Raw genomic sequence first — 21,530 nt, forward strand, 5'->3', positions numbered from 1 at the left:
GAAAGTCTTGATGATCTTTTCAACACTAGATGAGTTTGTTTCTTTTTTTATTTTTAATTCTTCAGAGCCTGCAACCTTTACTCTCCCCCAACAGCTATTTCATCCTAGTCTGGTTAGTTACTTGGGGTTCACCCTGGGGGCCACATAACTTTCCAGTGCCTCCTGGAAATGTGGTTGAGGCTGAGAAGGAAGCGTCTTCAAATCCGATCTGGAAGAGGAGATGACTCCTAAGGCTCAATTAAGCGGTGAATGCATCCCAACTATCACGTCTACTCTTGTTAACTAAAGTAGGGAGTAGGGTCGATGTAGGTCACGAAAGGCCATGAAACCCAAACCTCGAGCGTCACCCCAACACGAACCCCCACCCTCGCCCCGAATATACCCAGCTTCTACTACACTTTTGCTTGGGGAACTCCACTGTCCAGTGCCTGGGCGGTACCTCAGTTTCCCTTAGTCAGAGTCCAGATTGTAACACGCCTCCATCTACACCCCAGTCATCCCTACTCAGTGTGAGGGGGTGCCAGTTACTGGTTCTCTGGCTCCACCTCTTGCTGCGCCAGGAAGGCCAGAGGGGCTCTTTCCCCTTCCCAGAGCTCCTTTGGGGCGGGGCCCACCTGTACCCCGGAGGCGGGGCCTGGACAGGTGGGTGCGCGGTCGCAGCCAGGGCTGGGAGAAAGCTGGAGCGGGAGGAGCAGAGAGGAGAGGCGGGCTGGCGCGCACCTAGGAAACCTCCGGGTGGGCAGCGTGTGAGAGCGAGCGGGAGGGAGGGAGCGAGGCAGCGCGCCTGCGACGAGCAGAGGCGTGGAGAGGAAAGGAGAGCCGCGCGCGGAGGACACTCGGGGAGGAGGAGCCGGGCTCTGCTCCTGGAGAGACTTGGGGCCGCCGCGCGGCGCCCGCGCTGCTGACCGACCCCTGGTGCGCGGAGCATGAGCCGGCGCCCCGCTGGAGCGTGGCCGGGGGAGACGGCCTCGGCGCAGCCCTGAGACCCTGGGCTGGGGCTGGGACCCCGCGCGTCCGGGACGCTGGGCCCGGCCGGGGGGCGGGGGCTGGCGGCGGCCACCCGGGCGCAGTACCATGGGGAGCCCCCGCGCCGCGCTGCTCCTGCTGCTCCTGCGCCCGGTCAAGCTTCTGCGGCGGCGCTTCCGGCTGCTGCTGGCGCTCGCGGTGGTGTCGGTGGGACTCTGGACTCTTTATCTAGAACTGGTGGCGTCGGCCCAGGTCGGCGGGAACCCCCTGAACCGGAGTAAGTAGCACCCGGCGAGGAGGCGGAGGTGGGAGGGGGTGGTACCGGTGGCTCCAGCGCTGGGAAGACCCGGTTCTCGTCCTCAGACCCGATTTTCAACTCGTTTTCGTCTCCAGGTGCCCGGCGCCGCCCCTCTGCCTCCTCCGAGATGGAAGGGGGTGCGGAGGCCGAGCGACGAGTTGCCTAGCCCGGGCCTGGCCGCCCAGCCGCAAGGGGCCGGGGCATCCTCAGGGCCGTTTGCCTCTGTCCTCGGAGGGCTACGGGGAGTGAGGCCCCCCCGCCCGCCACGCGGAAATGCTGGCGGAGACTTGGGGCACTTGCAGCGGTGCCAGCCTTGCAGTCTCCCTAGAAGAGACGCGCGGTTCACGCGCGAGCTGGGGATTTGTGTCTGGGATGCGCTCCGCGGTCTCCACCGAGGCGGCGCGCTCCAGCCTGCGTGGCCCAAACTTTGCTCACCACCTTCTCCCGGCTTGCTCCATTTCCTCTCCTGCTGCCTTTTCTGCGGTTCTTTATTTTAACAATACCTCCTAGAACCACCTCTCCTTCCCACTTCCCATACGCCACTCCCCTCCCAGCCCCTTCCACTTCCTCCAAGTCTCCCACCTTCTCACTGAGCCGTCCCCTCTCCTAGTCCTGGCGGTTCTTACCGCTAGTTGTCAGACGTCTGTCTTGGGGGGAACCCTGCGGAATTTATCAAACTACCCAGACCCTGCTCAAGGAGACAATGGACAGCACAGTGGACACTTAATTCTTTTTAACTTAGCCAAAGCCACTTAATTTTTCTGTGCCTTAGTTTCTCCTAGGAAAATGGGGGAGGGAATGGTCTCTTTTAACTTAAATAGGCATGACTATCCGAGGTAATTTTCAATTTACTGTTGATGGAGCTAACAAGGTAAACTCTGAAAGTGTCAGGGACTGTAATAGGTCCATGTAACAGTTGGAAGGAGTGGAAAGACTCAGAACGACCGGGTTGTTTTCCCAAACCAGAGGTGTGGAGTTTCATAGTTGTAGCACATTCTCTCCCTCCCATACCGTCACTTCCCCTTTTTGGAAAACTGAAGGAATGACGAAATTGCTCATTTCTCGTGAGAAGATGCTCTGACACGTCCTTGTGTCAACTGCTCTACCCAGAGTTGGGTGTGGTGCTTTGTCTTTTGTCAAAGAGAGGGAATTACTAGGGTCAGTAATTATTTCAGCTGGTTCTGGCAGCTGAAATAATTCTGGTTAGGAGTTGGGAGACTGGGGTTCCTGGTTCTGCCTCTAACAAGTTGGGGAATCAAGGGGAAAATGGCAGTTTCTCAGGTAGAAGGAGGAAGTTGGATCAACTGATATCCAAGGTTCCTTCCAGTCTGTATACTAAGGTTATGTGATCTCCCCTTCCTGAGCATTTCCAGGTCCAGACAACTCAGCACATCACGAGGAAAACTCTGCTTAGCCACAGTTCCACAGTTCTAACTAGGAGAATTCTTCCTTCTGATGACCAAAATCTGCCTTCCCATAGCTAGTTCTTCCCTCCCCGGAGCCTTGTTCGTCCCTCTGAAAGACAGTGAATCTACTCTTCCATACCCTTCATAGTCCCAAGTGGATGAGCCCAGTTGGAGTGTGTACAGGTGGGAATCCCTGGGAGGGATCACCCTTCTTTTTTCCTTGGGACACTTCTTCTCAGTGTGGCTACCATTTTATTAATGTGGTAGCCAGTGGGATCCTCTGCACAGATTAAAAACAGAGGAAAGCAGTTGTTTTGTGACCCCGAAATCAGTGACCTCCCTTTTACCCACATATTTTTTCTTTACTTCAAGTGTGCTTTCTCCTCAGAGGCCAGAACCAGTTTGCCATGATCGGAATCTCACACTCTGGCTTTCAACCTCTGTCTGCTGTTAATCAATTCTTGGGTCTGTTTGGTTTCCCTTCTAAATGAATCTTAACTCTCTGACTGGGTTTCCTTATTGCTTGTTTCCTTTTCCAAACTGACCCTTTTCCCAAAAAATGTTCCCAGTACAATTCCAGAATTGGCTTTCTTTCCTTAACCATCATTTTCGAATGAGAGTCAAGCCTAGGCACTGATGGATCATTTGTCCTCTTCTTGGCCTCCTAGAACCCCTGAAATCCTTTGCTCTGCAGGGTGACTTTTCATGCTGGGCCGGCTCATTGTGTTCTGGTCTGTCCGTGATTTCCTTTTGGAATGAGGTTTATACAGTGGAAGTGGTTTCTGGCTCCTTGTCTCCCATCTTTGTTTTTTAAGAAGCCCAGACATTTTGCATCAAAGTCCTCTTGTCCATATAGGTCATACTCCCAGCTCAAGAGCTATTCCTATGAAGGCAGAGCAGGGAGGAGGAATTAGGAAATAGAGAGGCAGGAAGGGAGTTGCTGGCATTCGGTTTTCTACACCGTGGCCTCTCCACAGCAACCGGGGTGGTAAAACTTCCCCTCCCAGGACTGTATCCTTAGCTTTGACCACAGCTACCAGAGTCCCATCTTGGCTCTGCTTGCCAACAAGCCACCCTGCCTCCTCTCGAGCAGTTCCTGCCAACTCACTCCACCACCAGCTTTCCTGTCATCTGTAAGGCCCGCCTTCATCCCAGGAGCCTTTCATTTGCCTGTCCCCGTGTGACTGGTACATCAGTCTGGTGCTGGAAGAAGTCTATAGAGAGATGGCAGTCACAAACTCCAGGGTGGTAGAGTAATGACAGGGAGCGGGCCTCCAGCTTCATCTTCATGAAATAACCCAGTAGTTGAAGGTATGGCTGATGTGCAATTTGGGTTCCATATGTAAAAAAAGATACAACCACAATTGGAGTAACTTCAGAGAAAAGCAACCGAAATCATTAACAGTAGAAAATGGGTCCCTTGAACAAAAGAATTAGAGCTGTTCACTCACTCAAATATTTATTTAGCACATACCTCAAGTAAGGCATGGTGCTAGGTCACTTAGACAGAACGACCTTAACTGCTTTCTCTCTAGGAGGGGAGTTCAGGTACACATATAAAAATAATCATAATATGAAACAGTCATTAAGTTTTATAAATGTAGAACCTAGATGTTGCTGTGACACTTCTGTGAATGGGACACAGCTCTTTCAACTAATTTCAGGAGATCTTGCATTGGTAAGATTTGAATGGCTGTAATAGAAAGAGAAGACTACTCCAGGAAGAAAGAGCAGTGTAAACAAAGAGCAAGAGACCGGAAAATTAGTATTTGGGAATGTTGAGCCTCTGGATTTGGTGCAGCAGAAGGTGTGGAGGAGAATATAGAATGGTACTGTATCACAAATGACCTTGAATAGCAACCTTAAAGAGTGACATTTATAGGTAAGAGAAAGCTGTTGAAAGCCTTAGACTAGGGTGGCCATGTAGAGTGGAACAGGCAAGGGAAATAGCAAAACAACAGTCCTTTGGTAGGGATGGTGGTGCCTACCACCATCCCTACAGAGTACTGAAGGTCCCTTGTTGTGGCTGCATCAGCCCTTTACCTGCTGGGTCATGAAACTCTCCTGGGGACAGGTCAGGGTAGTAGTCGGGCATTCAGAGGGTCTGGGGTAGTCACTGTATCCCAACACGCTCGTAAGTACTTCTGTATTTTAATAACTGGTAAGCTGTGCTGGTGTGTACTAGCTGAAAAGCAGTCCTGGGAACAGACTATTATTGGAAGTTAAAGACTGCATTCTGGCAGGTTTTAACAAGTTATACTCATTTGTTCAGATTGAATTAGCTAAGTTGTGCCCGAGGGCGGAGGTCTGGACCAAAATGGTTTCTAGGTTCTTTGCTCTATCTTTGACCTGCTGGGACCAACGTGGTGCTGGTGCTGGAGCTGAGATTGCGCTTGGGCACAGAGCCAGGGCTGAACGATAGCGCGTGCTCGCTATCTAGATCTCGCCAGGCTGGGTCTGGTATGTCCCCATTTAAGTGCCAGGTTTACCTGCGGAACCCCAAAGTGTTCTCAAGCTCAGGTATTAACTGGCTTTTGCTGCTGTAAGTCTAGAACACATCTCTCTGGTTGTCTCTTGTGATTTCTCATTGACTTTGAGAGGGCTGGGGAGGCACACGCAGATGTCAGGCAGCTCCCAGGGTCACCACAGCCGTTCCGATTTGGAAAGGATACAAACCCTCCAGTAACAGAGGTAACTCAGGGCAGAATGGTAATCTGAGACGCAGGCAGGGAGAGAGGGAGAAACAAATGAGACAGATGTGTGGGCAGAGCAGGGATGGTGTGGCTTAGAGTTGAAACTCAGAGCAGAGGCGAAGGGGGACAGGACACATACTGCTTCCTGTGCACTGTGTGGCCTGGGCCTCTGTCTCGCAGCCCTGGCTGGGCTGGCCTCTTGTCCATGGAACCTCTGGCTCCCGTTTCTGTGTCCTACTTACCTCTGTTTATGACGCCATTCTAGTCCCCAGCTGCCACGTGTAACTTCAGATCAGTATTCAAATCTGGTTACATACTAGGCACTCATATACCTTCTTTTTATTTATTTATTTTTTATTTTTTTGGTGAAAGAGCAGTTTATTAGAAGAAAAAGTACACTTCAAAGAGGTAGAAGCGGGCCTGAGCAGAAGGCAGTGGCTCAAAGGCCATTATTAGAAGAGAAAGTACACTCCAAAGGGTTAGGAGCAGGCCATCACTCAAAGGCTCAATGGGCCAAAGGCCTAAATACCTTCTGGTTATGGATGGTAAGCTCTGAATTTCTGAGCACCTGATTGGTTAGTTTCCACTAGCGGATACTTTTTTTTTTTTTTTAAATCAGTGGCTGATCCAAGAATAGAACCTAGGACTTGTTCCTCATACCATAATACATGTAAACAATGGCCTTTAAACACAAATGCAAAGGATAAGAAGTAAGCCATCAATGCTTTTTTAATTTGTGTGTTTTCTTCGGACCTAGCGCTGTACTATTAACGGCAGGTGTGACGACAGGAGACCTTACCCACACCCGGTGTCTCCCTTCCCTGGTCTCTTTAGTCCCTATTCCGATATGGCCACCAAAACTGCAGCAACACAGCTGCCCTGTCTGTCCTGCCCACCACCAGGGCTCCTCAGTCTGAGGCGAGGCCCCATTCGCCTGCCTGGTGGTGCTGGGCTGCTTACCCAGCACCCTGCGTGGTTAGAGCTGCTCTGCAGCACAAGGTTTACTGAAGCAACCACCTCTGTGCTGGTTTTAGGAGCAGCTGGTAGTTGTACTGCAGTAATTTTCCAGGCCACGGAGCCTGGTCTTGCCCTCTAGTGCTGAGCTTTATGGAGCAGAGCAGCGCAGCCGCCATAGCACAGTTTGCTTTGGAATGAGGCCTAGAGGCTGTTCTGGGAGTCGCCTGCTCACTGTCTAGTTCTCTACTAAGTTCCACCAGTCTCAGAATCTACCCTTTTAATTTCCTTGAGCACTTCTTATATCCAAGGATGGTAAGGTCTTAACCAGGCCAACCATACATTTTGCACTTTCAAGTTACTCTTTTGACCTTGTGATCCAAGGTGTTATCTGATGTAAAAAAAATACTACTGGAAGAGGTGAGAATAGTTTGGATAGTGTATATAGAGGGCGTTGGGCTGAATATGTTATATATTCTGAGCAAAGCATGACCGATAGATCTTTAAACTTGTACAGACTTAGTTTCTAACAAGTGCTGCCTTCAGTGTTGGAAGTATCCATGAGACAAGCAAACTGGATATTTTTACCCTGTGATATTTTAGTATATAATTTTTATGCTAATTAAAAAAATTATTTAACTACTAACCAACTTTTTTTTTTTTTTTAACTAAGGATGAAAGTTGTTCTTGCCCTGGTTGTGTGTTTGTTTTTAAACTATTCATGGAAGTGTCTTACTTGTACAGAAAAGTGCCCATATAAGTGTACAGCTTGATGAATTTCTACAAACTGAACAAACCAGTGTAACGAGCACCCTGATGAAGAAACAACACTACTAGCACCCCAGCAGCCCCCCCTTGGGCTTCCTTTCAGTCACTACTATGAGCATAGATTAATTTAGCCTATTTTTATGTATAAAAATGTGATTTACTTTAAAAATATTTAGATTATAAAGCATGTTCATTATACCAGATGATAGCTATGTATCTGGACCACATTAATCCTGTAAAGTTACTATTTCATGTTTTAGGCATCCAAATACAACTGATGTACTAACTTAGGAAGTGGCCACGGAAGACCAAGGATCTAAATGCTATGAGATACAACCCTATGAAATTCTGCATCTGAGCTGCTGTAAGGATGGGATTGAGAAACATTGTTTATCCTGTGTGAGAGCCCTCCCAAAATATTAGAAATAGCTATGCTTCTCTTGAGCAACCAGTTTGTTTCAATTTTTATTGGCCATGTAAATTGTAAAACCACTCCCTATGTGTTGGTTACTGGAAAACTTCAGAATTCAATTTTGGTTCATCTGGAAAAAAGCGTAAAAGATTTTATAATCTGCATTTTGGTGTCGGTTTTATTTCTATACCTTTAATTTCTTTTCCCCCACAACTACTTTTAGTTTATGTCATCTTATATTCTATGGTCCTTGTAAGCCCTTTAATTTTTTTCTGGACCAAGTCAAGGCATAAATCAATAAAAGTGCTATGGTATACATAAGAATATGAAGGAGAATTTAACACTCACCTCTAATCCCACTATTCTGACCTAGAAATCATTGACAAGAAAAAATAAAGTATAATAAGCAGTGATAATTAGATGCTGGATTCTGGAATACCTTAAATAAGAATTCTCTATTAGAAAAATAAGAAAGCTGAAAAAAAATTTTTTTTTAAAGTGTGATTTTCCAGGACCCATCAGCTCCATCCAAGTCAAATAGTTGTTTCAATTTAGTGGAGGCACAGCTCACAGTGGCCCATGTGGGGATCGAACCGTCAACCTTGTTGTTAAGAGCACCGCACTCTAACCAACCGAGCTAACCAGCCGCCCCCGAAAAATTATTTTTTGTGTGTGTCTTTAGCTTATTTAGGTATACAAAAACTGACTGGCATTCAAAAGTAAATTCCTGCTATGTATGAAAAGAATATGAAAAGCTTGGAATTTACTGACAGAGGTTGGGGCCTGAGCCACTGTCATTTAAACAATGATATAAATACAGGGAAAATTCAATAAAACTTGGGGCACCCCTGACTCGATTGATGCAACAACCGAGGGGACTGGCCAGGAAGCTGAAGTTTGTCATGTTGGCTCCTACCCCCTCAGACCCCCGGGGAGACTTGAGTGTGAAGACCCATGGCTACTGCCCAGCCTGTGACTTATGGATGCATAGTCACAAACATCGGGGATCCATCCCCTTTACTAACAGATGAGAAATCAGGCCCCGGGAAGAGATATTATCTGCCTCCTCTACCCATTTCTTTTAAACTGTTCTTGTGTGGAGCAGAGGCTATGGATCAGGGTCTGGGAGGAGGGCCCAAGGGTGGGAAAACGAGAAATAAAGCTGGGGTTGGGAATAGAGAAATGACCTTCCAGACAGACCAAGATATATAAGTGCCCAAGAAATTGAGTGATGTGTATTTTTCAGTTTTTATTTACTTTGCAAATCTTGAATGGCTGCAGAGGTGATTCATTTTAAAATTTAAAGTAAAACGTTTATGGAGCATTTACTTTTTAATGGAAGACTGAGTGGGGGGAAAAAAAACAAAACATCGATGGTTCCTGGAAAAAATTAAGCAATTTGAAGGCAGGGCAGGGTTCAAATCCAAGCTCTATTACTCACCAGTTGCAGGATCTCGTATAAGGTACATCTTTTCAAGCCTCAGATGCTTCATCTGGGTAACAGGTTATAATGCCCTCTCTGTAGATCATTTCTCAGGACTAAATAAGATTTAGTGAGCCTACCACACATTAGGTGCCTGATTAGATTTAACATAAGTGCAGCACATATTAGGAGCTCAGTGAATGTTTGTCCTCATTTCTTCCCCTCGCAATTACAATCTGATAGGACTTAGAGAGAATGGCTGGGCAGGCAGAAGTGGATAGATTCGTTCCTCAATTAGCCCTTTTCCCAATGCTTCTTCAGCGTCTCAGCCATGACACAGCTGTGCGCAGTTCCTCAGCAGTCTCCAGGACATCCATGGCCAGCACCTGCCACCAAGTAACACATTCTTTAACACTCTTTTTCTCTGTGACGTTCAGTACTGCCTCAGCCTTCCTTTCTCATCCCAGGCAAATATTTGCATTGCGGTGGGGGGAGGGTAGATTAGAAAGCAAGGATTTTTCTGAGAATGAGAGATGTTTTGGGGATGTGCCAGGGCACAGAAGCTCAGCAGTTGGGAAGAGCCAGCCTGTCCCTCTGCTGCATGCCCCTGTGTACTCAGGGTTTCTGGGCCTGAAGTCAGGAACCCGGGGCAGGCAGCTCAGTGCCAGTCCTAGCTTTGTAACTGACTTATGGAGCTCCTTGGGCAAACCCCTTTTCTCTGGAGGGCTTCAGTTTCCTAATCTTTAGAATGGGGTAGGTTTGGAACCTCCAGTGTCACTGAGGGGCCAAGGGGACAGTCAGTCTTTGCTATCATGGCCCTGGTCTTTCAGGACTCAGTTGCCTGAACTGAGGTGGCAGGTATTCCAGCTTTTGGCTACTTGGTCTCCAAGGTCACCTCTCACAACATGGTCTCCATCCCAGCAGTTGCCTCAAAGATTAAAGCCCTCTCTGCTGAGATCTTCTTACAAATCCTCTGATCCGCTCCTTTCCACCCTGTCTGCCAAGCCAGGGTTCAAATGGATGCTTACAGCCATGTGCACACACACACCCTTCCTCACCAACCAGCTGGTCTAGCTCTGCTCACTACCACTTCTGGGTCAGAGATTGGCAGGTGGAGGGAAGACATTAGGGATTTCCTCATGTACCAGGGACAGAGTGTTAATATATATTCTCAGTTCTAGGTTTTTTGTTTTTTGGTTTTCTGTTTTAATTTCAGCTGAGTTGAGGGCCTGAGGAAAGGGACAGGAAGATAGGGAGCACATCTCAGGTGAACAACTTCCCAGCAGCAAAGGCAGGGAAAATTGCACAGGCACAAAGAAATGGGAAGAAAACTAGTGTGGGAAACTGAGGGAGAGACACTTCCCCATTTTTGTCACTTGATTCAATGACTATATTTTCAAATCTGTAGGTTTTATTTGACTTTCAAATTGTTTTTTTTTTTTTAAGTACTATATTTTGTTTTTAATAATTTAAAACAAATTTATTTAACCTATTATCTAAAGTTGGTTGCCCCAAATTAAGAGGCTACCAAAGTGAGCATCTGTTTGCTGTTCGGACATTCACATCTGCATTTTTTGAACCCTGGAGATTTCCTTGACTTTATGGAGAGGTTGCTGTGTGAATAGAAGTTTGTCATATTGTACCCAGGATTTCTTGGTATTTTACTGTATTTTCTCAAAAGGAAGTCCTTTGGCTTGAATTTTTCAGGCCTCCAGCTCCAGTAGGCTGTTATTATTGGAGTGTGTCTAAGCAAAGGTGAATATTTGCATTGGAGGAATATGGCATACGCTAAGTAAAAGTTTAGGGAATACAAATCCTGGAGTGCAGAGGCTCACATGGCATGAAGATGAGATTGAAAAGGTGGTTGTGACGTAATTGTGGATTGTCCTGTACCAAACTGCTGAGTTTGAACTTAGCAGGGAACATACATTGATTAAAGCGGGGATTTAATATAATGGAAGGCAGTGTTTTCTTATTTCCAGCCACTGATTCATACTTTAATTCTTCAGGTGTTTATTAAACACCTTTTGTTCTCCCTCTTTCTTCCACCCCCCGCCCCCACTCCAGTTCAAGTCATTGTTTCTCAGTCTAGTTGTGTAGGACACAGCTCCCTGGCCCATGGAATTGGGTTGGTCGTCGGTTGGCCGCTCACAGCAGCTCACGGCAGCTCTCGCTGGCTGCCGGCCGCTTACAATGGCTGCCGGCCACTCACACTGGCCACCGGCCGCTCATGGCAGCACTCAGCAGCACACAGCAGCCGCGGCAGCTCACGGAAGCCCTGCTTCAGGGAGAGCCATTCACCACCTTAGCTATAGAGGGTGCAGCTCACTGGCCCATGTGGGAATCGAACCGGCGACCTCGGCATTGGGAGCATGGCGCTCCAACCACCTGAGCCACCAGGCCAGCCCCAAGTACCTTTTATGTCCTCGGAATTGTGATTACAGGTAGATTAAATTGTTGGATGTTTGCAAGATGGCTTAGAGAGAGAGGCCACTCAGGTGGTTGTTGGAGTGACCTAAAGTGTGGGCAATGAGTGCCTAGCTGAGAAGGGTGACAGAAGAAAGCTGAGAGCTGTCAAAAACAGAAGTGACAGAATTTGGCTGTAGATCGTAGAAGGTGACAGAATACTAAAATTCTGGGTTTCACACATGGTTCTCTGGCTACACTCTGCCATGATCATTTTAATTAAGGGCTGTCTTGCACTCCCAGCATCTCAAAATTGTCCTCATGAGAAAAAGGTGCTTTCATTTCTCCTTACACTTTCTCTCTGGGTTGAGATAACTGTGCAGAAGAATACAAAGGGGCAGGAAAGACAGACACTCATCCATTCAACAAATACTTATTGAGCACTCGTATATGCCAGGCAGTGTTGTGTGTACTAGGGACATAGAAGGAAACCAGAAATTTAAAGGCTTTACTGTCATGGAGCTTACATTCCATGAGGAAAAGACTGATAATAAACGCATAACTAAGTGGATAGGAATTTCAGATGGTGATGAGTTTTTGGAAGGAAATGAAACATGGTAATGGCACAGTTTCTGGATGTAAGGGTGAGAGAAAAGACTAGCATGGAGAGTGAGGGGGCTCTCTGAGAAGGGACTTCCTTAAAATAGATACATTAAGGCTAAAGGACATGATTAAGGATTAAGCACTAATTGAGTGTCAGGATTACAAAGTACCTCAGGAATTTATGAGAATGATGAGAATGGGTGAGAATGGGAGCTGGGTAGAAGAGGAAAAAATTGTAGAACAGGGTCATAGCTCATTTTCAGGATGAGCTTCCCTCCTATTGCCTCTCGATGTCCTTCTCCCTGGCAGGAATAGAGTCAGCCTCAACTCTCCTGGGAGTACTTGAGAAAGGTGCTAGTGAGAGGCTCTGGGCCTGGGGCAAGTAAGAGTGCTGGTGTTTCCTCATTACAAACTTGAATCCCCAAACCAGGATGGGGGAGAGGATGTCCTAGCAACAGCCCAGTTGGAATGAACTCTGCTCCCCCTCCCTCAACAGCATTTTTTCGTACCTCCATTAGTGCACTTATCAAAGTCCTCCTCTCATCAGAGATCTGGACCTAGGTATTTCCCCCCTTTTATCTCCCTGGTGCAGAGATTTTTTTAACCTTTGTGGCTTGTATGCACTTGTAGAAGCTGATGAAAAAAAACTGAACCCTCTCTCCAGAAATGTGCCTGACCCCTCATATATTTTGCATACTGTTTTGGGGAGGTTCACAGGCCCCTGACACCAGTCCATGGATCCCTAGTTAAGAACTCTGCCTGAGTGCTTTCTTTGCCCAGTGTCTGGTACATGGTGAGTTCTCAGAGTTTGATTGACTTGGGGACGTGCTCCCAATTAAATCCCTTCACTCTAGTTGCAGGGGACAGATGTTTGGTGGGAAGAAAGAGCCAGGAGGCAGTCCCGTTGCTAGGAGATGCAGAAGAGCATGTATGAACTCTGGGAGTAACCATTCAGACAGCAATGGCTTCACTCTCTCTCCTTGTCCCTGGAAAACCAGAATTGGGGTGTCCCTCCCTCGGGCTGGTCTTCCCTCAGGTTCTTGCTCTCAGTCTCATGGTATTCCTCCTGCCCACCTTTCAAAGAGGCCCATCCATTCAGTCCCATCTCTTCCCTGAAGCCTTCTTCAGTTATTTCAGTCCCAGCTGATCTCACCCTTTCTGGAAGTTTTGTTGCACTTCAGTGGTCTGAAACTCACAGTTGATATTTTCTTATTATCTTTTAGATATTTTCTTTCATTCCTACTTCATTTGGGTTGGCCTTGTGTACTCCCGCCAGGTTTTTAAAGAAGCCAAAGATGGTTCACCCTCCCCACAAGCATTGATGGTGGTTAACTTAGAACTGAGTCGGTGCAGCCTACACTGTGCCTACGCCTCCCCTACAGACACAGCCGTCCTTTCTGCCTTAACATCTGCGGTTGCTGTTGTGTCCTCTTCTCCACCTGCCAGTGTCTTTCCTGCTCCCTTTCTTCCTTCAACACCACATAGCGGTCAGGAGCTAGTCTCTGAAGTCAGACTACCTGAGATGGAATCCCAGCTCTATTGTTTAGTAAGCTGATTCCTGAGCCCCAGTTTGCCCGTTTCTTACCTGTAAAATGGGAGTTAATAGTACCTACTGCACCAGGTTTTTGTTGTGACAATTAAGTGAAATAATACATGGAAAGAAGAGTTCCTGATACATAATGTTTAATAAATGTTGGCTGCTTTTATTGCTACTATCATTTAATCAGCTTTTAAAGTCCCCTTTCTTTGTTTTTTGGGTATTGCCTTTCACAAAGAATCCTAGCACAAGAATGGATCTCAGAGATTTTTAAATTCTAAAATGGAAAATACCTGCACTTCTTATTCCAGGCCAATGGCAAACATCTCCAACAGAACATAAAATTCTTTTACTGAGCCCAGATGCAGTCTTAGAATCTTTCTCCACACAGCTCGCCATGCAGTCCCTACAAATTAATTTGAGTTTCCTCTTAAAATACAGCTGTTTGCCCAACCTCCTGATTTTACCAATGAAGAATTGAAAGCTGAGAGAATGTTAAGTAACCTGCCGAGAGAGCAGTGCTGGGCTCAGAACTCCGATGCTTGGGCAGCGCTCCTTACAGCACACCGGATCATGACCGCTGCACCACTGCTCCTTCCCTTTTTGTTTGCTAAGAATGCTTCCTTTTAATGTCTGACTTTCAGGAGACCCTTTTTTCGCTACCCATCCCAGCAATTTGACATGCATGTAACCCGCTTTCAAGTCTATTTATCTTTTCTTGCCAGTGAACTTGCTGAAGTTATTGCCACGTAGGTGGGGGTGGATCACGTGTCCAACTCCGCTGCTACTGGTGGTGATCTGTGTGTTTTCTGAAATTTCTCCAGTGACACCCTGTATTGAAATTGATAGTTGAGGGTAACCTGCAAAGAAGTTCTTGTTGATGTTGAGTTCTCATATTGCAAAGGATGGGCCAAGACTTGACATTTCTCATCTAACAGGTCCCTTTGTTCCTCTCACTCTCCCATCCTCAGAACAGAGCCCATTCTACTAAAGAAGTGTAGAGCTTCTTTTATTCAGGGGCAGGGGTTGGCTTAAACAACAGGAATCTATTCTCTCACAATTCTGGATGCTGAAGTCCAAGGTCAAGGTGTGGGCAGGTTTGGTTTCTTCTGAGGCCTCTCTTCTTGGCACATAGATGACCCGTGTCTTCGTGTGGTTGTCCCTCTGTGTCTAGAGCTTCTTCTGAAAAACAAAATAGAAGTGGAATTACAATTTCCTCTCTCAGCTCCTTTAGTTGAGGAGGCATGGGGAATAGGAATAGATGAAGGTAGTTTTAAACCAAAAGAGTCTTGGAGCACACGAAGCACGAAACCCCTTGGTAGAAAAGTACACATTTAAAAAGATTGTTGTCTTCTCCTTTGTTCTCATCTCTGTAGAAAGATATAAGTTGATGAGAGCTGGTATTTTCATAATAGTCAGCAAATGGAAGTCCATTACTGGCAATTCTATATGGGGGTAAAAGATGAAATGGGTGACAAATTGAAGAAAAATTGCAGAGAGGTAGCAATAAGTGGGTTCAGAGCATGTTTGGAAGAGTACAGACAGGAGGTGAAAAATATTCATGCTTGATTTAGCATGTTCAATAAGAATTCAGCTTTACTCTGACGCATAAAAATTGGAAAAATATTTGCATAAGGAACATGTCACAAGGGTGAATGAAGCTTTAATTACATTTCTCAGGAAATACCACCTGTCCATTATGGAAGCAAGAGCTATTAAATTGACAGTTGGTATTTACCACTTTGAGAAAAACACATGGGCTCAAAACTGCCTAAGGCATTTGTTGATATAAAAATCAGGGAGGTTCAATTCCTGGGAAATGGAAATATATTATAATATTTTAGGGAAACAGTTATGAAGTACTTTAAGCACCCCTTACAAATCTAAAGTAGTTTTCTGTTAGTTTAGCAAGATAAATATACATTGTACATAACGTGGTTTGCTCAAAATGATTATGCTTGGTATATTTAGAAATTGGAAGGCCTGAGAGGCAGAAAAAACCCGAAGTCGTTTCTTCTAAAACCAAGAAAAAAAAAAATCCTCAAGACACAGTTGTTTTCCTATATTTTCCTGTTCCTTTATATCTGTGAGAAGGTTGGAGAGTTCCAGAGCAGTGAACACTTTCCCTAGCTGGCAGGGTTTTTGTGAACCAATCAATCATGTGAGGAGAGGAGTGGAAAGTGGAAGGTGAACGAGAACAATAGTACCTTGTTTTCACCTGAATCCTTTCTCTTGGGAACTTGGAGCAACTTAGGCAGCAGTCCCATTTTAGCATCGGGGGTTGCTACGCTTCCTGAAGGAAGATGGGTCCTTTCTACATATCAGGAAAGGTGACCTCTGCCACAGCCTATGTATGCATGCGAAGCGGGGGGTGGGGGTGGGAAATGACCCCCATGTAGCGTGAAGGATCCTGGAGTTCATTGGGAAGACAGAAGGTACAGCCTGCTGCCTCCTATATGTAGAGGAGGAACTAAGAGACACGAGGAGGCTAGCGCAGACATACTTGTTCAGCCTACTTACTCTCAAGCCTGCTGACCCTCAGCCTTAGCTTAGAGACGTGGGATGGTTCAGAAGCTCAGCCGGCCACTGAATGTAGTCCAGAATCTTTCTGGAGTCACTTAAATCTTGCCAAGGGCGTTTTGTTTCATGGTGTGGTGCTGATTGTGTCACTGTCCTGTCCTTCCCAGAGTCCTCCCCTAGACCAGCGAGTTCATGCTCCTTGGACTGTTGAAGCTGAGGTAGGGGGATAGGACTTGGAATCATCAGTTGTAGGAGGAGGTACCCCTGGGGAGCCCTTTGGCTGCCTACAACTAGCCAATGATGGAGACAGAATAAACAGTGAGTGAGGGGGAAATATGGGAGAGGGGGTTATATTCTAAGCCATACTTCTAAGGAGTCTTGATAAGGAAAAACATGAGCAGCAGTGTCAGGTGCAGAACAAAGAAAGGTCCAGAAGGTGCAAGAAGAAACCACATATTTGGCCCAGGGAGCAGGGAGAGTCACTGGTGAGCTGTGTGATCATTTGAGATCTGTTGTGGCAGAGGAGGAAAGTAGAAACCGTGTTATGGAATCATACAGTAGTTTGGCTAGAAAGGAACTCAGATGTCTTTTTTTTCTCTTCAGTGTGTGGTTAAGTCTGAGAACCCTGGGCTGGCCGTCAGGGGCCTTGGGTTCCAGACTGTGTTCGGATATGAACTAGCGTGGTGAGTTGGACCAAGTCAGTCCTGCCCTCTGGGCCTCAGTTTTCTTATTTGTAAATAAGACAGCTTGGTTACTTGGTCCTTGAGGTCCCCCTGGCTCTGACATTATTCCCACAGAAAGTGGTATCTGTACCGGCACTGAGGACTCCGAGCTGGGAGTGGCTAGAGAAAGACTGGAAAAGGAGACTCAGAGAAGATGCCTGATTCAAATCCTGGCTCTCATCACCGAGCTGTGTGACCCTGCCTTCTCGTTCATTCAGGACTGAGAGGTCCAGCGCTTACCCCTGAGACAGTCGCCATCCTCCACCTTCCTCCTCATATTCTCTCCTCTCCTGCTCACCTGGGCACAGAAGGACACGTTCCACAGGTGGGGGCAGTGAGGGAGGGGCTGAGGTTGGATGAGCCCTGGCTAATGGCCCTTAGACAAACGATCTCTGGGAAGCTTTTTGCTGTAGGGCTCAGTGACTTTGTGGGGGCATTTCCACAGGCCCTGGTGACCATGTCGTCTTTCTCGTAGCCCTCCTACTCCTCTGCACTTCCGAGCTATGGACCAATCCCCACTCAGAGCTTCACCACCCCCTCCCTGCCTCCTGGGCTGCTGTCACATAAATGCCACTGTGTGCTCAGCCCAGGGGTGGCAAGGACTTCTGCCCAGGGATTGGCTGTTGGGTTGGCTGCTTATTTTGGCAGCTCTAGCCACAGGCTTCCTGACCAGACCATCAGAAGCTGAGGGAACTAGAGGCGGGGGTCAGTGGGTCAGGGGCTCAGATGCTGCCTTAGGGAGGGAGCTTGCGGTAGAGGTGCCCTTCCAGGAAGTAGGTCTCCCCTCTAAAGAAGAGGGCAGGCACTTCTGGAGTCTTCCTCATAGGGTCACCGACTTAGGTCACCTAATTTGATGAACACCTTTTGGTGTTCTGGAGAATGGGAATAATGATCTTGACGTCACAAGGTTGTGGTGGCAGATTGAAAACCTGACACATCTTAGACTCTCAGTCAAATGTTGCTTTCCTTTTTTTGGTGTCCCCTGAGTTAAGAATAGGACAGGGTGTACCTATTGGTTCAGTCATGTTAGGAAAGCAGAGGCGAAGTTCCAGACACACGGAGGCTCTTGCTTTTCATGTGTTTCCCCAGTTCCCAGCCTGAGGCTGACCATGATGGGAAAGCGGGACTGTGCTCTGCGCTGCCTTCCCCTAAACCTCTTGTCCGGAGACAGACGGGCTCCCAGTAATTACCTCACTGCTGGGCCCTGTCTGCCAGAGTGAGTGGTAGAACTGCCTGGGTGGAGAGCTGGAGGCTAATTTTAGACCTGGAGACTCCCTGCCAACAGCTGTGGCTGGGCAGCAGCTGGGCTGGGCCGCCTGCGGGAGTTCTGAGTCTCCTTGCAGGGAGCTCAGTCAGGTCTGCTCTCCTGGGCACGTTTCTGCCTCTGCCTCAGCTGCAGGGAAGGCATGGGACAAGAGCTCCTCTGCACAGAGGGTAGGATCTTGAGGTCACCCGTTCTCGGCTTCCTTTCTCCTTCTTGCATTAAGATATTTCTATCCTCCAGCTCTTTCCAGGTGGCTCTGTATGCCAGAAACTACTGATATGGCACCTCTATAGTGGGCCAGGGGCCTCTGAAAAGGGGAAAGAGAGTACCCTCCACATGTCCCGGATTTGTAAGCTAAATCCAGCCTCCCACTCAATATCAAGCTAATCATCTAATTAGCCCTTCTCAACGTTTTCCTACTGGCACACGTAGAAAATGACAGGAAAAGATGTGTGTATTTTTTATATCATATATGTGGGTAAAGAAATAAGGGTGTTTGTGGTTGCCCCTGGAATTGCAGTTGCTCTGCTGCCCCTGGAACTCAAGGGGCTGCCCCTGGAACTTTGCACATCTGTTACCCATCTGAAGCCCACTAGTGGGCCCTGGCACTCCAATTGGGATCTTTTGATCGTTCTCCAGCAGCTTGCTGTATTCATTATGAACGCCAGGTCCCAGCCCCAGCAAACATCTCCTGTGTTAATTACAGACTTAAGCTGGAAGGGAACCCAGAGAGCTAGGAACCTATCCTTTCTTTTCACAGATGAGGAAACTGAGGCCTTAGGTTAAATAGCTAAGGAAAAAACAACAACAACCCAGTTCTGATTCTAGTTCTGCTAGGACAGTCATTCATTTTTCCAACATTTATTGAATGCCTATAAAATTCAATACTCTGGGGACATAAAGATGAAAAATGGTTGCTGAAATTCATCTATTTTTGATAAAATCAAGTGAAAGGAACACAGAAACAAGACAAAGAAACAAAAACTCATAGACACAGACAACAGTTTAGTGGTTACCAGAGGGTAAGGTGGGAGCTGGGTGGTAGAAGAGGGAAAAGAGGATCAAATATATGGTGATGTGTTATAGAAATGTACACTTGAAACCTATATAATTTTACTAACCAATGTCACCCCAATATATTTGATTAAAAAAATCAAGGAAACAAAGTTCAGGAAAGTGGTTATTTGTGGGGAGAGGCACAAAGGGCTTCAAAGGAATTGATTAGGTCTATTTTGTTAGTGGAATGATGTGTGCTCAGGTGTTATTCTTTAAACCATTCATATATATATATATATATATATATATATATATATATATTCCTTTATATGTGTCATATAATTCTTTTAAAAATGAATTGAAAAATACAGGGAGTCTACAAACTAGAAATAAATGGCTTGGGGTTTTTAGAGATAAGGGGGCAAGAGACAAAGTACCTCAGTTATTACATGACACAGTGATTAGTGCTCTGACAAGTTATAACCGCCCAAGCACGTGCATGTAAACGTGATGTCATGGCCCTGTGAAGGACAGAAGCTTTATATTGTTTTTGTTTCACAGGTGAGAAAACTGAAGTTCAGAGAGGTTCCTTACTGTGCTCAGGGCTTTGTGGTGAATAGCCTTTGCAGTCCAGTTTGAGTACTGACTTCTTAGCCATTACACTATGATGGTGAGCGGCAAGTGGGTTGGCTTACACAGCGAGCAGACTTACGGGGGTGTGGCGGGGGATGGAAAGTCAGGAAAGTTATTCTCCGAACTTCTATTTCCCAGTCTGTAAAATGGAACTAATTTTACTTGCTGCTACTTCCTGTGCAAATCATTTGAATATAAAAGCACTAAGTCAGTGTAAAAGCTGACGTTTCCTGAGAACTGCTGCTGTGCCAGCTACTTTCCAGGTTTTACCTCCTTTAATCTTCCCTACATCACCTTAAGAGCACACAATTCTTACTTTACAGGGCAGTCTGCCTCCTTGCTCTCAGCATTCCTCTATTACCAAATCTCCCTCTCTCTGCCTTTCTCTAAGGCCAGCAGGGTGCTGGCTTTGACTTTGTTAGTGACAGTCCTTCCAAAGCTGAGATGCTAGAGATATGAAGGCCCTGTCCTTACCCCGCCCCTAGTGCAAGTGGTGCCATTCTGTTGTCACATGCCAGGTTCCATGGTTATCTCTGGGGGCCATCACCCTCCGCTGAGAAGTTGGAGGCTTTGCAGTCCTTAGACTGTCCTGGTGATTCTTGATCTGGCGTCACATTTGAGTCACCTGGGGGAGCTATAAGAACTATCCATATTAAGACCTCACCTCACGTCAATCAATTAGATTTGAGGGGAAGGAGAGCCAAGTGTCGGCTTTCCGGGTAGCCAAAGTAGAAAAGCTTGGGTCTGTACTTTCTCTCCAGGTGGCATGAGCTAAGAAATAAACACTGATGGACAGAGAAGGGAGTACGCAGTTAAGCAATGACCAGAATGCTCTGAGGCCCAGACTCGTCCAGGATTAGGTCAGGGAAGACTGGCAATGGGACAAGGAACAGAGAAGGAACGAGACAGTGAGGTAGAGGAATGAGGAGAAAATGAAAACTAAAAGCATGCTGCTGGTGGGTGCTAAATTGCCCCCTACAATGACCCCATACCTCTCCAATGGTACCTTTCTGTGGGTCGAGGTCCAGCCAGTAAACATCTGCTCATGTAGTGTGTGTGAGCATACAACGAAGTGTGAACTCCATTCAGGTGGCATTCCAAGAGCCATGGTGTTCTTGCACAGATGAATGTGCACCCCAGAAATAATATATCCCCTTGATATGTTCTTCCCAGCACCCAGAAACCCTCTTACCTCTGGGTAAATTATTATTATTTTTTAACTTTTAAGTGTTTTTCCAGGACCCATGAACTCCAAGTCAAGTAGTTTCAGTCTAGTTGTGGAGGGTGAAGCTCACACTGGCCCATGTGGGGGTCGAACCGGCAACCCTGGTATTACCGTGTTTCCCCAAAAGTAAGACCTACCCCGAAAATAAGCCCCAGTTAAGATTGTCAGCCAGACGGACACATTTAGTATGTTATGAGGATGTTCCAGAAGATGATATGACTGTGTTTGAATAAATGTAGATTGTTGTACATGATAAAATAAGATATCCCTTGAAAATACTCCATGATACGTCTTTTGGAGCAAAAATTAATATAAGATATGGTCTTATTGTTGGGGAAACGCGGTACGAGCATTGCACTCTAACCAACTGAGCTAACTAGCTGCCACATGGGTAAATCTTATTATGCTTGTTTAGAGCCTGTCATGTGAGGGCAGGAGCCATGTCTGTTGTGTACTCGATTGCCCAGAACCTAGCATTATGCTCTCATCAAAGAAAGCCCTCATCTGACCCCACATTTGTTTAATTGAATTTGATTGTTGGAAACAACTAGAGCAAGATGAGCTCTAAGAGCCCCGTGGAGCATGATTATATGCTTAAATGCCTGGTGAACGTAAGAGAAATAACATCTAGCTAGGGAGGAAGGCTTGGTGGTGGAGGTGGGATTTCGACTTGGACTTAAATGGTATACAGAGGACTTAGAGAG

General features: G+C 46.6%; 1 protein-coding gene across 1 annotated transcript in view; it reads left to right on the forward strand.

The window, feature by feature from the left end:
* The first annotated feature begins 688 nt into the window (after positions 1-688).
* The window catches only part of B4GALNT3 (beta-1,4-N-acetyl-galactosaminyltransferase 3), an 89,300-nt gene continuing 68,458 nt past the window's right edge, over positions 689-21,530 (forward strand). The window contains exon 1 of the mRNA XM_019711334.3: positions 689-1,243. Coding sequence (XP_019566893.2) covers positions 1,075-1,243 — 169 coding nt within the window. The 5' untranslated portion in view covers positions 689-1,074. The remainder of the gene's footprint in view (positions 1,244-21,530) is intronic.

The sequence above is a fragment of the Rhinolophus sinicus genome, chromosome 1 (genome assembly GCF_057876585.1).
Source record: "Rhinolophus sinicus isolate RSI-liver-muscle chromosome 1, RSI-T2T, whole genome shotgun sequence".
Taxonomy (NCBI): Eukaryota; Metazoa; Chordata; class Mammalia; order Chiroptera; family Rhinolophidae; genus Rhinolophus; species Rhinolophus sinicus.